Source organism: Arachis duranensis, chromosome 2 (genome assembly GCF_000817695.3).
Source record: "Arachis duranensis cultivar V14167 chromosome 2, aradu.V14167.gnm2.J7QH, whole genome shotgun sequence".
Lineage (NCBI taxonomy): Eukaryota > Viridiplantae > Streptophyta > Magnoliopsida > Fabales > Fabaceae > Arachis > Arachis duranensis.
Genome location: NC_029773.3, coordinates 88591883 through 88608263, shown reverse-complemented (window position 1 = coordinate 88608263; position 16381 = coordinate 88591883). Strand labels below are relative to the sequence as shown.

Below are 16381 nucleotides of genomic sequence, written 5' to 3'. Positions count from 1 at the left end.
AATATAAAAATTAATTTAAATGATAAATACTTTATACTAATTTAAAATAATTTAATTTTGATATACTAATAATAGTGTAAAATATTTTATATAATTATTTAATTATATTTATTTTTTAATAATTATTTATATTGTTAATATAAAAAATAATTATTTTTATTAATGTAAAATTTTACGTAATTAGATGCATATGTAAAATTAGTTTTTATTAATACTGTATTAAAATTAAATTCTAAAATATTTTTGAATTTTAAATCTTAAAAATAGTAAAATATAACTTTATAAAAAAATTACTATTTGTATATCAAAATCAGATACTAAAATCAATTATTAATGTAATTGTGTATAAATATATGTGTAATTTAATTTATTCTTAAGGGATAAGTATGATTTTGGTTCCCAACGTATGGGCTGAAAATTTTTTTCGTCCCTCACTTTTTTTCGCTTCAAAATGATCCCTAAAGTTTCAGTTTATTTTAAAATGGTCCTTCGGACAAAAATACCCCTCCCTCCCCTCTTCTTCCTCAACTAGTTCCTCAACCAGAAGCAGAAGCGCAAACCTCCCTCCCCTTTTCTTCTTCAACCAGAAATAGAAGCAAACCAGTTCCTCAACCAGAAGCAGAAGCGCAAACCTCCCTCTCCTCTTCTTCCTCAACCAGAAACAAAAGTAAAAGTGCAAACGCAGGCAGAAGCAAAAACAGGCAGAAGCAGAAGCAACCAAAGCAACAACAGCAACAATGAAATAAAAGGAATAAACAGAAACAACCAGAAGCATCATCAACAACAACAACAATGGAATCCTTTGAATCTAAAAAATTAAAGAAAAATGAATAAAAAATTAAAACAAAGAGAAAAAGGGTTGCGGTGGTGGTGGAGAGGAGGGGCTGCAGCGGCGACCTTCCCCCTTCCCCCTTTTCCCTTCCCCCTCTTCCCGAAACAACACCCCTTCCCGCTTCTCTTTCTCCCGCCTCCCCCCATCTCGGTGGCGCTGTGTTTTTGTTGAGGAAGAAATGAGCGGCGTGGAGGAGCAGTAGCGTGAAGCGGCTGCGGCGGTGTGGAACTGCTGCGGTGTGCTAAGGAAGAAAGGAATGGCGTGGAACGGCTACGGCGGTGTTGGAAAAGAAGAAGAAGAAGAAAAAGAAGCGGGCAGTGGCGGAATCGGCGGTGCAGCAGGACGGCGGTGCGATGGTGCTCTCTCCCTTCCCCTTCCCCTTCTTTCCTCCCCCGATTCTGTCTCTCCCTTTCTTTCTTTTTTTTATTTATTTTATTTTATTATTTTTTAATAAAGGATAATTGGTAATAAAAAAATAAAATTGGTAAAAAGGACCATTTTAAAACAAACTGAAATTTTGGGACCATTTTGGAGCGAAAAAAAGGCAAAAGACGAAAAAAATTTTCAGTTCCTATCTTAGGGACCAAAATAATACTTATATCTGTTTTTAATATATATTTTATACTAATAATTAATTTTAATAGCTGATTTTAATGTATATTTAACACGATTATTTTATAAATCATATATGATACTTAATATTTTAAAAAAGTGCACCAAGCTTTACTAGATCCTCCTTATATAGAGTTTTCATGTTAGCTCATTTAGAGTTTATACATTTGCACAAGTCGCATATATATGATATTCCTTCGTTCTATTCAATGATCAATATAAGTGTATTCATTTTCTCATTCCAAGACTTATTGATAAAATTGAAAGGAAAAACAGTTGACAATTGACTTAATTATATAATTGACTAAACCCATCATGTGATTACTTTTAATCACTATGGTGTCTTATTATTATTTGCACAAAACCATTACTCTATGTGCTTGCATTGACAAAGTCAACGATCTTAAAGTCAGCACATGAAAGAGAACGAGATGCAAGTGAAGAACTAAATCCAAATCTGTTTGATTCAAGATCGAACTGCACAAGATTCTCTTCAAGTTGCTTCCCTCCAATCACAATCGAAGTTTTGTTATTCACTCCACCGTCAACGAAACCCAAACACCACAAATCCAACTCTTTTTTCTTGTTCACAACCCTCACCATTGAATTTGCCCCATCAATCTTCCAAACCACATCATCTCTATCCAATACAAGATCAATGGCAGGCACCACCGGAGTTCCGTTTGTTACCGTGACCCTTTCCGCAGAGTAGCACACACTAAATGGTTTTACAGGATTAGATATTATTGTAAGGTTGAAACTAGAGGAACTTGCTTCTTTTACAAACAATTCTGTGAAGGCTTTGTAAATAGAAGACTCTAGAAGAGTGTATGGAACATGACTACTAATCTTGGTTCCACCAAAACCGTTTTCCTTGTTGATAGTTAGCAGAGAACTATTGATTGGAACTTGCTTGTTACCGTTGACTCTGATAGAAGTCAACCCAATGAAATACTCATTGGATGGTTTGTTTACGTAGGTAATCACAGTATCTCCTGAACCGATTGGATTCTCAATAAGTGGAGTATAAATAAGAAATTTTGCAAGGTCAATTTTACCGGATTGAGGAAAAGCATAGTACGGTCCACGTGATCCAAAGAAAGCGACCCCGGTTGATTTTGGTGAACCGGGAAAGCAAATTGCAAGGCAATTAGGAGTGGAAAAAGCCGAACTAATTTGGGCTTGGATCGAGACTTTGGATCGGCCTAACGAAGCTAAACCGGTGACGCCTTTTGGTAAACGTTTAAGAAGAGTAGTATGTGCACAAGAGAAAGTATAATTAGAAAAAGAAACAAGTTGTTCTTGTGTTGACACGTTAGCTTTTAGAAGCGCTAACGTATCAACAAGAACAGCTTGTGAGTTGACATCTTTTGTTACTGGATTTTCTGGGAATGCACCGCAAACCATTTCGGTGGGGATGTGTACGCAGTTGGGATTAGGTGATGGGGTGAAGTCGGTGCAGTTGGCACAAGAGAGTGCACCGAAGCCGAGGGAGTCGCAGAAAGTAGCGTCACAGGGGACTTGGCGGAAGGAGGAGGAGTTGTAGTTGCCATCACAATCTAACCATGGAAACAAGAAAGAGAGGTCAAGAAAAAGCTTTGTGGGGCGAAGTGGAGTTTTGAGGTAGACGGAGAGAGTGAAGAGGTTTGTGTGTTTGTCCTTTGAAACCGGTGAGATTAGGGTTGTTTGTTGAGTTTGATTTGAAAAAAGCAAGATGAAGAAAATGAAGAAGAAGCTGAACCTTATCAAGAATAGTGAAAGTGGGGAATGCATTTTGGAAAGGTAGTAGTAGTGAGAACCTAAAAGGTGATCACGTGGATATATAGATAGAGATTGATGGAAGATAGCTAGGATTTCACGTGGCTCATTTCAACATGCGCCTGTCATTGTTGACCAATTTGGCTTGTTCATTATTCTTTGATCTGTGGATGGATTATAGCTTAATTTTTGGTGTTCAATTTTTTTATTTATAATTTGGGTGGTGATGTTCTAAACGAATCAGGTACTTCTGGGGATGCACTTATCTAATGTAATTTGATGATTTTATATATATTATTGTTCTAGAATTACACGAAACGAATAAATGTATCTCGATGGACAAGCTTTTAATTTTGTAAAACTAGGAGAGGACCAAGTAAAAAATTGTGTAAAAAAATAAGATGTACTTTATGGTGAATAACTGAATATCATTATAGTAGTTGTAGTAGTAAAATTTCGACAATTCATAAAAAAATGTAATGTAGTTAAAATTAAGATCATATTTTTTAATTATTATTTGATCATTTTTTGTTTAATTTTAAAATTAAAAATATAATCAAATTTGAAAATATTATATAAATTTTAATATTATCTTTTAAATAATATGAAGAAAAATCTTAGAAAAGATCAATAAAATTTATTGTTTTTAATCAGTAATTAATAATATTTAAAGTATAAATTAAAATATGTTATTAAATCGTAGACTAAAAAAATAAACTAATAATTAAAAATATTAGTCCAAATACAATAAATTTAGTTTATTTTAATATTTTCTTTAATGTAAAAGGGTGTATGTTAGAACTATTGAGTACTGTTATAATTATAGTCCAAAAGATAAAGTGGGAGAATTAATAATTGACTTTTTACACATTTTGAAAGCTCTAAAGTTGCTCATAGCCAGATGAGTGAACGAAATAACACATATCTTCTTTCCAAACAAAAACAAAACCACGACAACATTAGAATATTGCTTTGGAAAAAAAAATTACATTGTAACACATTACTTGGCAAAGTCAACGACCTTAAAGTCAGCACATGAAAGAGAACGAGACGCAAGTGAAGAGCTAAATCCAAATCTATTAGCCTCAAGATCAAACTGCACAAAATTCTCTTCAAGTTGCTTCCCTCCAATCACAATTGAAGTTTTATTATTCACTCCACCATCCACAAAACCCAAACACCACGCATCCAATTTTTTCTTCTTATCCGTAACTCTCACCATTGAATTTGACCCACCAATCTTCCAAACCACATCATCCCTGTGCAATACAAGATCAACGGTAGGCACCAGAGGACCACCGTTTGCTACCATGACCCTTTCCGCAGAGTAGCATACACTAAACGGCTTTACAAGAGTAGATATTGTTGTGAGGTTAAATCTAGAAGAGCTTGTTTCCTTTACAAACAACTTCGTGAAGGCCTTGTAAATGGAAGATTCTAGAACACCATATGGAACATCACTACTAATCTTGGTTCCACCAAAACCGTTTTCTTTGTTGATAGTTAGTAGAGAGCTATTGATTGGGACTTGCTTTCCGTTGACTCTGATAGAAGTCAAACCAATGAAATACTGATTAGATGGGGTTTCGTAGTTAATTTCCGTATCTCCTAAACTGACTGGATTCTCAATGAGAGGAGTATAAAGAAGGAATTTTGCGATATCGATTTTATTGGAATGAGAAAATGCGTAGTATGGCCCACGCGACCCGAAGAAAGCGACCCCGGTAGATTTGGATGAACCGGGAAAGCAAATCGCGAGAGAATTTGGTGTAGAAAAAGCCGCACTTATTTGGGCCTGAATCGAGAGTTTGGACCGGCCCAATGATGCTAATCCCGTAACACCTTTTGGTAAACCTTTGACTATACTAGAGGGAGCGCAAGAGAAGGTATAGTTAGAGAGAGAAAAGAGTTGAGTTTGAGTTGACACGTCAGCTTTAGGAAGTGCCAGCGTGTCAATTAATACATCATTTGCGTACGAGTCTCTTGTTACTGGGTTTTCCGGAAAAGAACCGCATACCATGTGGTTGTCTACTGGTATGCAGTTTTTATCCGGCAAGCTTGTATCGATGCAATTACCGCATGCGTGGCCGCCGAAGCCAAGGGTTTCGCAGAAATCGGTGCCGCAATCGATGTAGCGGTAGGAGGAGGAGTTGTAGGTGGAGGCATTGCAAACTGTCCATGGAAATAGGAAGGAGAGGTCAAGGAAGAGCTTTGTAGGGCGAAGTGGGGTTTTGAGGTAGACAGAGAGAGTGAAGAGGTTTGTGTGTTTGTCCTTTGAAACTGGGGAGATTAGAGTTGTTTGCAGGGTTGGATTGGAAGAAAGGAGTGTGAAGAATATGAGGAGGTAGCTGAACCTCAATAGAGAATGTAGAGAACACATTTTGGGAAGGTAATGTGGTGGAATAACCCAAAAAAGAAAAATTGAGTGAAATAGATGATACTCACTTTTGTTACTATAACTTGTATATATATAACATAGTTTCTACCTACTTGGGAACAAAACCATGCATTATGGAAAAACACGCTTTCACGTGCCTTATTTCGCTCATATACTAATAATAATGTAATATCAATTAATATATTATATATAACAGTTGCACATCAATAATATAGCATCTTGTTTCTTTTTAAAAATTAATTAATTATATATGATCTGTGAGCATGTAAAGGTTGACCACTATTCTGCTTTGGTTCTTAGATCTGTTGATGATGAATTGTGGAATAGCTTTTTTAATGTTTAATATTTCATAATTTATTCGGGTGCCATCACTACCATGTTCTGAACATTGTATGTATGCATGCAGTCAACAATTACTAACAGGGATTCACTTTGTCTAGAGCAATTGTTACGGTGGGTAACCGGAGATTAATGGATTGGATGGTGTTGGTTGGCCCAATCGCTTGAAAGAAGAAGCCTTCGAGTGGGTCTGTACCTTGGGGCCTCCGTCCGACTTGCTCGTATGAGGAGAAGGGGGTGGTACCTGTAAGGACACTCCGATGCCTAAGTCAGCACGGGATTAAGCAGGTTTAGAATGTATGGGAACTTAGAAATACCTGAGGGGTGTTAGCGTATTTATAGTGGCGAACCAAAGGGTGTTAACCGTCCCTTTATCTTAGGGAGGTTAAGATATGGCTCTGTAAAGTAGGTAGAGAGATTCTTGGGGCAGTTATTCTTTTGAATGGGTGTTTATCTGCCAGCTAACCCTCGTACCCGACTTCTTTATAGCAAGTCGTGGTGAGTACCGACTTCATAAGACGAAGATTGGTACTGGGTGAGGCCCAACCCTTTGGTTTAGACCTTTTGCTTAATCATGGGCCTTTATTATTGGGCAAGGTATGGATCGATGTAGGGGTGGAATGTAATATAGCGTATGGATCCTATAGAATAACAGCATGCCATGATCTATCGAATCTATTTCTCTTAAATCATATCATACAGTATTTATTGGATCTCATGATATGCTGCTTCTAATAAATGTGCAAGGATTATCTTATTAAAATTTCAACATGTGATAATATTGTCGATTCTTCTAAACAAATCAAGTGTTAGGGATTCACTTGTCTAGTAGTGCAATGTTCTAATTTATTTTGTATATTATTCTTTCTAATTAGATTATTTGAAATCGCCATTCTTTTCATTTCAGCCATGGTTCCATATGATAATTATATCCTCTTGCTTTGTCAAGTGTACAAGGCATCGTATTTTATTTTGAGGAGCGTTCTCTCTCATCAGCTTTAGTTAGCGTCCTTCTAAGATAATTACGTTACAGTAATTATAGTGATTATGATATTTTAAAAAGTATTGTTAAAATTAAAATAAATTTTTTTAAATGTTACTTTAAAAGAATATTATCAAAATATAAAAAACAAATGAGTTTAATTTTAGGTTACATCTTGGTGCTCACATTATTATGCAACTATTGAATTCTGACCGCCGTGTCGGGTTGGTTGTGGTGGTGGCAATGGCTGTGAATGTGGCGGCTTTACCCCCCGTTACCATGTGTGGAGTGTGATGGTTATAGTCAGCATTAGAAGTACCCTCCCCTTGAGTTGAAGGACAAGTCTATTGAAGGAAAATAGTACTACAAGCATCATCACTATTATAGTCAATAATAGTTGACTTTGGTCCATCTTGGGGAAGCACTATTAGTAACACTTGTGCAACTATCTGAATTCTATTTGAGCAGGGACTATACAATAAATTAGTTGAGTTAGCATCTTCCTTTGATGCATTTTGGGAAGCACCACAAGCACTTGTGCCATTCCTTGCATTTGACTCATTTGGCTAAGGACCATGCCTTACATAAATTGGGCTAATGTATGTCTTTGGAACATTTAAGGAATCACCACAAGTATTTGGGCTAGCTAGTGTTTGCATTTGATCCTTTTTTGCAACAACATTGCCCCAACATGATTTGGGTTATTATTTTGTTGGGTTGGGCTTTTTTGTTGGACCAAGTTTGGAGAGGCCCATCTTTCTTTTCCTCGTTGAAAGTCATTCTCACACTCCTAGTTTTGGTGAACTCCAATTTCTTCAATGTATTGGTCTTTGCCAATTCCATTAGGTCTACTAATTCATAACCTTTGAGTAGTCTTTGACCTATTGGTGTTGACTTTTTGGTTGGTTCACTTGAATGTTCATATTCATTATTTTTTCTGAGATTTGTGACTCTTCCTCTATCTGCATATATGATGTATTCACCTAGGAAATCATGTGAATGTTAATTAATATGAAAATTAGCATAAGGAATTTTTTAATCAGATAAGTAAAGAAGTGGATAAATTAAATTACCACATTACCATCTGCTGTTGATAGCAAATTTTATGCCTCCTTTTGACACATGGTGCAGTTTTTCTTAAAAGGTATAATAACTCTACAAAAATGGATAAATAAATTAAAATCAGAAGGTTGGGTAATTTGTTGAGAATTAGGAGAAATTCATAATAAGTGGTGAAAATGTTGTTACCTTGGGAGCAGAATTGGAGCAATGCATTATTGGAGAATATAGCTTTTATAAGATCAAGTTATGTTTAGTTGTTATGCGCATACAAACATTTTTATAGAAAAGAACTTTTTTTTTTTTAAAAAGAACATCATGTGTAATATCATCTAAATATAAACAAAATTGATGTAAATTCATTCCGTTCTTAACTTATATGATTGATCGGCACAATTTATTCAGCTCAACAAATATGACTAGATGAGCATAATCATACTAAGTTTTCTGTAAAATTTTGAATTATATACAGAATCCACTGAGAGATTAGTAATTCAGAAGTTCTAAATATAATTACTCCAAAAACAATTAAAAGAGGTGTACATTTTTTTGGAACATCATGTCAACATCCATTTTATCACCTTTATTTAAATTTTGGCGTGGTCTCTGCCTTTCAAGCTAACTCCACTTAAACTTTTTCCCTAAAGATCTTTTAAGATGCAACATAAATACTAAGTTTCAAATTTTGAAATAACAAATCATTCTTCATCCAAATACATGCAATTATGTTACACCAGAATACAGCCTTCCATCACTATAACAGCCTTTCCACGCAAAAGCACTCTTTGCTTCTTCTCATCAAAATGAATATTTAAAACACCCCCTCTGCTTGATGCCTAATCAAATAATAGTGAGTTTGAATAAAATTTAGTTTAGGCTAAAAAGATAATTAATCACACAATAAGTTAATTAAAGAATAGTACCTGATAAGCATTTAAATCACACTTGCCTAGCTTCTTGCTCCAATATGATGCTATGGCACAATGTGCAGTAACACAAACAGGATCCTATAACAAATTGCAAGTTAAATTTACCATATGATCTCATCTCATCACTAGTTCTAATTTGATCTATTTGATTTTAATTTAAGATTCTATTTCAACCTTATATGCATATGATACAACACCCTTTTATTAATTGTACTAAATGAACAACTTCTCTTAAGTTTATCTTACTAAGATCTTATGTCTGCATCAACAATTCATCATCGTATTAATAATGCAACTGAAGAAACATTAGTTTACCTCATTGATTCCGAATTTCGGGCAGAAGAAACGACTGTAGCAGTCAAATCCTGAGCCTGAAGGAGCAGCAGCTGTAACAATTAGTCCCCTTCCTGGAAATTTTACAATTTCATCAAGTTTTGGTTCTACTTCTGTCACTGCTTCTCCAGATTTCACTACAACCTATCAAGAAACCATAAACTTCAAATGTTTGCTGAAAATATAGTCTTCATAGGTATAAATTGATCACTTCTCTTTACAAATATTTATAACAGTCACTTTTTAGTAGATCTTAACAGTGATGGTAAAGTTAGGAGATTACAAACAGGTCATCTGAGTTTTGTGTCCCCTTTAGATGAATGATCTCAGCACCACTCAATGCCTCAGAGATTTGAGAAGTCTCATTAAAGTTGGATTCTTTGATAGGGTCAGCAGGGAAATCCAATTCAACATAGAAACTATCCTTGCTTCCTTCTTGTTCATCATTGATTGCTGGGATTCTTTTGGCAGTTACTATTCCAGAGAGTGTAACAAATTCAATGACATTATTATTGCCATCAACCAAACCAGATGAAAATAGTGTATGTGCTGCTGCTAATGTTGCATGCCCACATAGTTTGACCTGATCAATAAGCAATGAAGCTAAGATATTATTACACTGTCTTCACACAAGATTGTAATATTTGGCTGCATTTGGTTCTGATAATAGAACAAGACACAGATTTTACGTTGTCTCTTATTGATGTTTTTGTGTCCTTTTTGTTAAGAAGACACAAAATATATTAATTTACTGTCTAACACAATATCTTTCTAGTTCAACTGAAAAGTCAATTTTTTAGTTACAACTTTTTTAAAATCTACATTTTAAATCCTAAATCCTAACTCTTAACCTTCTGAAAAAATAAAAGTAAAATATTTTTACAATAAAAAAAGTTAACTTGCTAATTAAAAATTGATTCTATGTAAAAAAAATTTCTGAAATATGGATACAAAATATTTATCTGTCTCCTCTCCTCTATCTCTTTATATCTATTCCAAACATGGTTTCAAGAATATCACCTAATATATAAGGAAAATTACGAAATTACCCTTAGCATTAACAATAGAGTTGTTAGAAAAAGGTTTAACTTAAACAGGATGAAAATTAAGAAAAGAAAAGTAAATTGAGTTGAACCTCAATGAGAGGAGTGAACCATCTGAGAGCAAAACGAGGAATAGAATATGATCCATTATGATGATTATTACTATGTATTTGAGTCAAGAAAGCAGTTTGTGAAATATTGAACTCTGCAGCCACAGATTGCAACCATTTGTCTTCTCTTTCTTCTTCATCTAACAAACACACAGCTGCAGGGTTCCCCTTGAATGCTGACTCTGTGAACGCATCAACCTATTCATCATCATAAATTCACAATATTAAATCTTAGTTGTTGTATATGAATAAATAATCATTTGCAGGAAGAGTAATAATTCAAGAATACCAGAGTGTACTTGACAGATTTGTTTGCCATAGAAGAAGAACACAGGTTTATTCTGATGAACCAAACTCCTAAGATGTAAGAACCTTGTAAATATAAGTGTCAACTGTCAACGCTTTCTGTTAGTCTTAGTGTTTCACTTTCCTTTTTATTTCTATTATTATTATTCGGGGAAATTGTTGACAATTACTACTATTCAACAAGCTGGGGTATTGAGCAGGCTTTGCTGTTTATATAATTTAATTTATTTTTAATATATATTTTATAGTTAGTAATTTTAATATATATTTAGTATAATTAGTTAAAAAATTTATCTATTTTGTATTCTTAGGACAAATGTTAAAATTACAAAACTTCATGTGAAATTTTGATGGTTTTTGTGCACTTCAATCTTGATGATGCGCTTTCTTTTAATCTTTTTTAAGGTTTCTCTTTTTTTTAATATATATTTAAATCTCAGAGGATCTCCAATACTTAGTTTTAATTTTATTTTATTTTGAGTCCTATATTAATATTTGTAGACCATATATCATAAATAATAATTTAAAATTAAAAATAAAATTTGTTTCTCTAATGCTTAATATTAGTTTAATTAAAATTTTATATTATTTTATCAACATAATTATATGAGTAACAAAATTTTATTGATTTTTCATTAAGTTACTTTATCTTTAATGTAACACCGATTTCATTTTATAAATAAATTTCAATGCAGATTTTAATTCTAAAGCGATTCACTTTTTGAAACTTTCAAAAATAATATTCTAAAAATAATTTATTAGAATGCTCTAAGTTGCTCTTGCATGAAACAAGATAGCAAAAACCAAGAACTATAATTAAATTAAAGACGTAAAATATACGATTGTATAAATTTAAATTATAAAATTGTTTAAGTTTGTAAAGATTTTTCAAATTAAATGACTCATTTAAAATCATGATATAAAAAAATGAATAATTAAGTAGAAATTATAGCAAGTGGCTTGAAATTTTTCATGAGAACAATTGATATGACAAACTTGGAGGGCAAGCATTCAAAAGAATTCAGAATTAGCCAACAAGGCTTTTTTAGATAGAATTCAAGATGCTTACCATTTAATAATCTAAATTAATGTTTCTGTTATTGAATTTAATTTTTGATATTTTTACAGATACATCTAATCCCATAAAATTATTAATAAAAAATAACTAATTTTTACATTATTTTATTTAAAAAGCGAATGTAATTAAAAGAATATGTATACTGTCAAAACATTAAAATTAAATTCTTTGTTATTGTTACAAAATTTCAAATGAATTTGATGGATTAGTCTGATTTAATAAAAAATTAAAAGATCAATTAGATTTACGAGCGAAATTTAAAAGACTATTTTGACTATTTATTAATTGCACATTTAAAGGTTATTATTCAAATTAAAGATAAAAGCATTATGAAAATTCATTACCCCATAAAACGAAGACAAATTTGTTTTGACATGAGTATTTTGAATTAAGTGCTCATAAAAATTTATTAAAGGACCAACAAGAACTGAATTGATGAAAACCCTACTAAACCAAAACAAAGCCTTCCATAATTGTAACAGCCTTTCCACGCAAAAGCACTCTCTGACTCTTCTCATCAATATGAATATTCAGAACTCCCCCTCTTTTTGATGCCTGCTCAAATTACAGTATGTGTTTATTGGATAGATTTAGTAATTTAGGCTCATGAATTATAAGAAGAATTTCAAATATTTTTGGCATACCAGGGTTCAGTAGTTTTAACAGTTAATCTCAATTATAAAAAATAAATATAATATATTAATTGAAATCAACAGTAAAAATTACTGAAACACTGGCATTTTAAGAATATTTAAAAATTTTTCTAAATTATATATATTAAGATGATTGCAAATAATCAAAGATAGAAAAGTATAGTACCTGAAATGCATTGAAATCACACTTGCCTAGTTTCTTGCACCAGTATGGTGCTAATGCACAATGTGCACTCCCAGTCACAGGATCCTACAATTATTTGTAACAACTTTACCTTAGATTATTGAGTCTTCATTCAATTACTGCCTTAAGAGTTAAGTTAAGACATTAGCATGTAAAAATTTCCATTTTCCACCTTGAAATTCAGTTCATATATTTTATTCAATTTATCTCTTAAATTTTTCAAATGTATAAATAAAGAATATACATTCTACTAATTTATTAACTTTTCATAACTCTAGGAGACAAATTGTACATTTTAAAAGTTTAAAGAGTTAATTTCACTAGTCAAAATGTTGGAAGAAGGGTAAATTACATTTTTTCCCTGTTACCATAGTAGTATACATACCTCATTGATTCCATATTTGGGGAAAAAACATCTACTGTAGAAATCAAATCCTGATCCTGGAGGAGCAATTGCTGTAACAAGCAAACCTCTAGCACATTCAAGTTTAACTATTGCATCAATTTTTGGCTCCATTTCTAACAAAGCTTCTCCAGATTCTAGTACAACCTATGAAAAGAAAAAATAATAACCTTAATTATGTAATCTTGATCAGCAAAAACTTGTTTATTAATCTTCTGTCTTTTTATTTATTTCTGTCAATTTTTGTATGTACATTATTGACAGTAATAAATAAAAAAAGAATAAAGAAAATACGTAATGAATAAAATATTTGTAGATAGTATAGTTTGTAATTACGAGTGAGTCATCTGAATCTTGTGTCCTCTTTAAATCAATTATGGTAGCACCACTCAATGCCTCAGAGATTTGAGAAGAAATCTCAGCAACGTTGGATTCTTCTTCCTTTATAGGGTCAACAGGAAAATCCAATTCAACATAGAACAATCCATCCTTGGTTTCTTCTTCATTGATTGCTGGGATTCTTTTGGCAGTTAGTATTCCAGAGAGAGTAACAAATTCAATAATACTATTGGCATCAACCAAACCAGATGAAAATAGTGTGTGTGCTGATGCTAATGTTGCATGGCCACATAGTTTAACCTGCATAAGAATCATCCATGTATTATTAAAGGCTACTCTTTATGTTAATAACAAAGTGCCTATTGATTTTCATTTTAGGTACTTTAAAAAGAATAAAAGAAAATGTTCCATTCATCTCTATGTATTTGTATATTTATATATTGGTTTATATATGTTTTTTTAACTAAACAATAATAAGGTAAGTTTGTTTGTTTTGAGGTATCCGGAGAAGAGTGAGAGATTGGAATTTAATATTATGTTTGTTGATCTAGAGATTGGTATTAAAACTTCAATCACTGTCTCTAAAATTTCAGTATCTCCAAAAAGTAAAAATCCAGGAGACTGAAATTTTTGGAGACGAAGACTGAAATTTTAATAACATTTTATATCTAAAATACTTATATCTCAATTAATTAATTCCAACTTTATCTTTTATACAAATTAAATTAGAATTTTATTCTTATTTCGGTTTTAGTCTTTTATTTTATACCAAATGTAATTATTTCAGTCTCTATTTCTCAATCTCTATCTCTCAATCTCAAATTCTCTTTCAAACGCTACTTTAGCTACTAAAATAATCAAACATGACATCATGACATCACTAAAGAGAGAGACTGAGACAGAGACCGAGAGATTAAAATTAAGACTGGAAACAGAGAGACAGTTAGTCTTTGTATTGTGTTTGGTAATACTGAATTGAATTATGTCTTAATATTATGTTCAATTAATATAGAAATTAAAAAATAAATTTAGCATTTGAAAAATTAAATAAAAATATTTTTTAACAAAAATGTTATCAAAACTTTAATCTCCGTCCCAAAAATTGCAGTTACTTGTCCCCACTTTCATTAAATGAGTCATTGTATATTTATACTTCGCATATTTTTCTAATTACATAATAGTAATTAAATTTGTCATAATAGAATAACTAAATTTACAACAGACAAATAATCAAAGTATTTGTAGGAGTGCGATGGGAGAATATTGACCTCAGCAACAGGAGTGAACCACCTGAGAGCAAAACGAGGATTAGAGTTTTGATTATGAATTGTAATCAAGAAAGCAGTTTCTGAGAGATTGAACTCAGCAGCTACAGATTGCAGCCATTGTTGTTCCCTCTCTTGATCTAACAAACACACAGCTGCAGGGTTCCCCTTGAACGCTGACTCTGTGAATGCGTCAACCTATAAACCAACAAAATGGTAATTCCTCTCATAACAAAAACAAACAGAGTATAGGGATCAAAGATGAACTTACTATAGTGTACTTGACAGGTTTCTTTGCCATGGATTGAAGAAGAAGAAGAAGAAGCAGGGAGTGTGGAATCTGGGATTGAAGAAGAAGAAGAAGAAGAAGAAGAAGAAGAAGGGAGTGTGGAATCTGGTGTTGAAACTTGAAAGCCTACCAATTGTCACGGGTCCCCAATACTATTTTGCATATTTCGTGTTCCACTTGGCTTTTTCTCATCTTTATTATTATTTATTTGTTTTCATCTTGGAATTGGGTTTAAGACAATGTAGTTTTGTTAAACAATTATTCATCTTACACATGCACACTTAAGAGTAATTCAAGTTATTGACTAATTACAACAGTTAATGAAAGATTGTATTATTTAATAGAAATAAGCATTGAAAATTATTTTATTTATTTTAAATTCAATAAAAACTAAAATATTTTATTTTTAAAAATTTTAAAGACTAATTTAAATAATTATTCTATTATTGGGATAAGTATTGTTTTGGTCCCTCACGTTGAGGGTCGGAATCGAACCCGTCCCTGATCTAATCTTTGATTTAAAATCATCCTTAACGTATTTTTTCGTATTAAAATCGTCCTTTTAATTTTTTCTGGACAAAAATGCCCTCCACTACCACCAACACCTTTTCTTCAACCTTTCTCTTCTCCTTTCACTACCGCGAACATCATGATCTTCAATCATCTTCGAAAGCAAACCCAGTTACACAAACACCTAATTCCACTTGAAATCCCTAATTCCACAAACACCTAACAGTTACACTTGCAGTACACTGAAAGCAAACCCAGTTAACACAACAAAAATCCATTCAAATCAAAACCCATCAAAACCCACACAAAAACAAAGGTCTCATAGTGCAGAAGGTAACCAATTTCCCTGCAAGAACCACAGTGTATTTCACAAATTCAACAAATCCAAAAATCAATTCAACAAATTTAGAAATAAAAAATTCAACAAATCAACCCAAATTCAACAAATTCAATAACCAAATCAAAAAACAACAAATCAAAATCAGAAGCAGAGGCAGTCATAAATACAGAAGCAGAGACAGTCATAGAATTAGAAACAGAAACTCAAGCAGAAACAGATGCAGAAGAAGAAGATGCTGATGCAGAAGCCGAAGCTGCAGAAGCAGATGCAGCAGAAGGAGAAGCAGAAGAAGCAGATGCAGCAGAAAAAGAAGCATAAAAAGCAGATGCAAAACCACCGGCGCTTGGCCACCCATCCCCAGCGGCGGCGACGGAGCGTCCGAGGACCGGCGACGCATTCCACCCTCTGATCCCTCTCTCTCCTCGGCCACCCATCACCCGCGGACCAGCGACGAAGCGTGCGCGGACCAGCTCAGCCTCAGATCCCTCTCTCTCTCCTTCGCATGCCGCCCTCCTCGTGTCGGGCTCTCCTTCTCGGCAACACACTCCACGGCGGCAGAAGCATACATGAACGGTTCTCTGTTTGCGATTCTGGCGGCGGCTCGTGGACGAACCGATGA

The 16381-nt window shown here is 33.2% G+C and overlaps 4 protein-coding genes across 6 annotated transcripts in view; all 4 read right to left on the bottom strand.

Moving 5' to 3' along the window:
* LOC107475869 (probable aspartic proteinase GIP1) overlaps positions 1-3224 on the bottom strand; it is a 16663-nt gene extending 13439 nt beyond the window's left edge. Inside the window, exon 1 of the mRNA XM_016095542.3 lies at positions 3068-3224. Coding sequence (XP_015951028.2) covers positions 3068-3217 — 150 coding nt within the window. The 5' untranslated portion in view covers positions 3218-3224. The remainder of the gene's footprint in view (positions 1-3067) is intronic.
* Positions 3225-4037: 813 nt separating this feature from the next.
* On the bottom strand, positions 4038-5631 carry LOC107475775 (probable aspartic proteinase GIP1). Its single transcript, XM_016095439.3, has one exon. It carries the CDS (start codon positions 5580-5582, stop codon positions 4203-4205), a length of 1380 nt encoding a protein of 459 aa, XP_015950925.1. The 5' UTR covers positions 5583-5631; the 3' UTR covers positions 4038-4202.
* Positions 5632-8473: 2842 nt separating this feature from the next.
* Positions 8474-10834, bottom strand: LOC107475774 (uncharacterized). The gene is made up of 6 exons (XM_016095438.3): positions 10685-10834; positions 10378-10593; positions 9526-9825; positions 9225-9386; positions 8904-8987; positions 8474-8816 (listed from the first exon to the last, which is right to left on the bottom strand). The coding sequence occupies exons 1-6, from the start codon at positions 10712-10714 to the stop codon at positions 8709-8711; spliced, it is 900 nt and encodes a 299-aa protein (XP_015950924.1). The 5' UTR covers positions 10715-10834; the 3' UTR covers positions 8474-8708.
* Positions 10835-12079: 1245 nt separating this feature from the next.
* LOC107475773 (uncharacterized) overlaps positions 12080-16381 on the bottom strand; it is a 6974-nt gene continuing 2672 nt past the window's right edge. The window contains exons 1-7 of one of the 3 annotated variants that reach the window (XM_052257135.1): positions 15022-15045; positions 14895-14967; positions 14627-14821; positions 13356-13658; positions 13002-13166; positions 12599-12682; positions 12080-12334 (exon numbers count right to left, since the gene is read on the bottom strand). In XM_052257135.1, the coding sequence (XP_052113095.1) occupies positions 12227-12334; positions 12599-12682; positions 13002-13166; positions 13356-13658; positions 14627-14821; positions 14895-14924 (885 nt within the window). In that variant the 5' untranslated portion in view covers positions 14925-14967; positions 15022-15045 and the 3' untranslated portion in view covers positions 12080-12226. Of the gene's footprint in view, positions 12335-12598; positions 12683-13001; positions 13167-13355; positions 13659-14626; positions 14822-14894; positions 14978-15021; positions 15046-16381 lie in introns of those variants that run through there. The other 2 variants (XM_052257136.1, XM_021135935.2) reach the window with 2 other exon arrangements.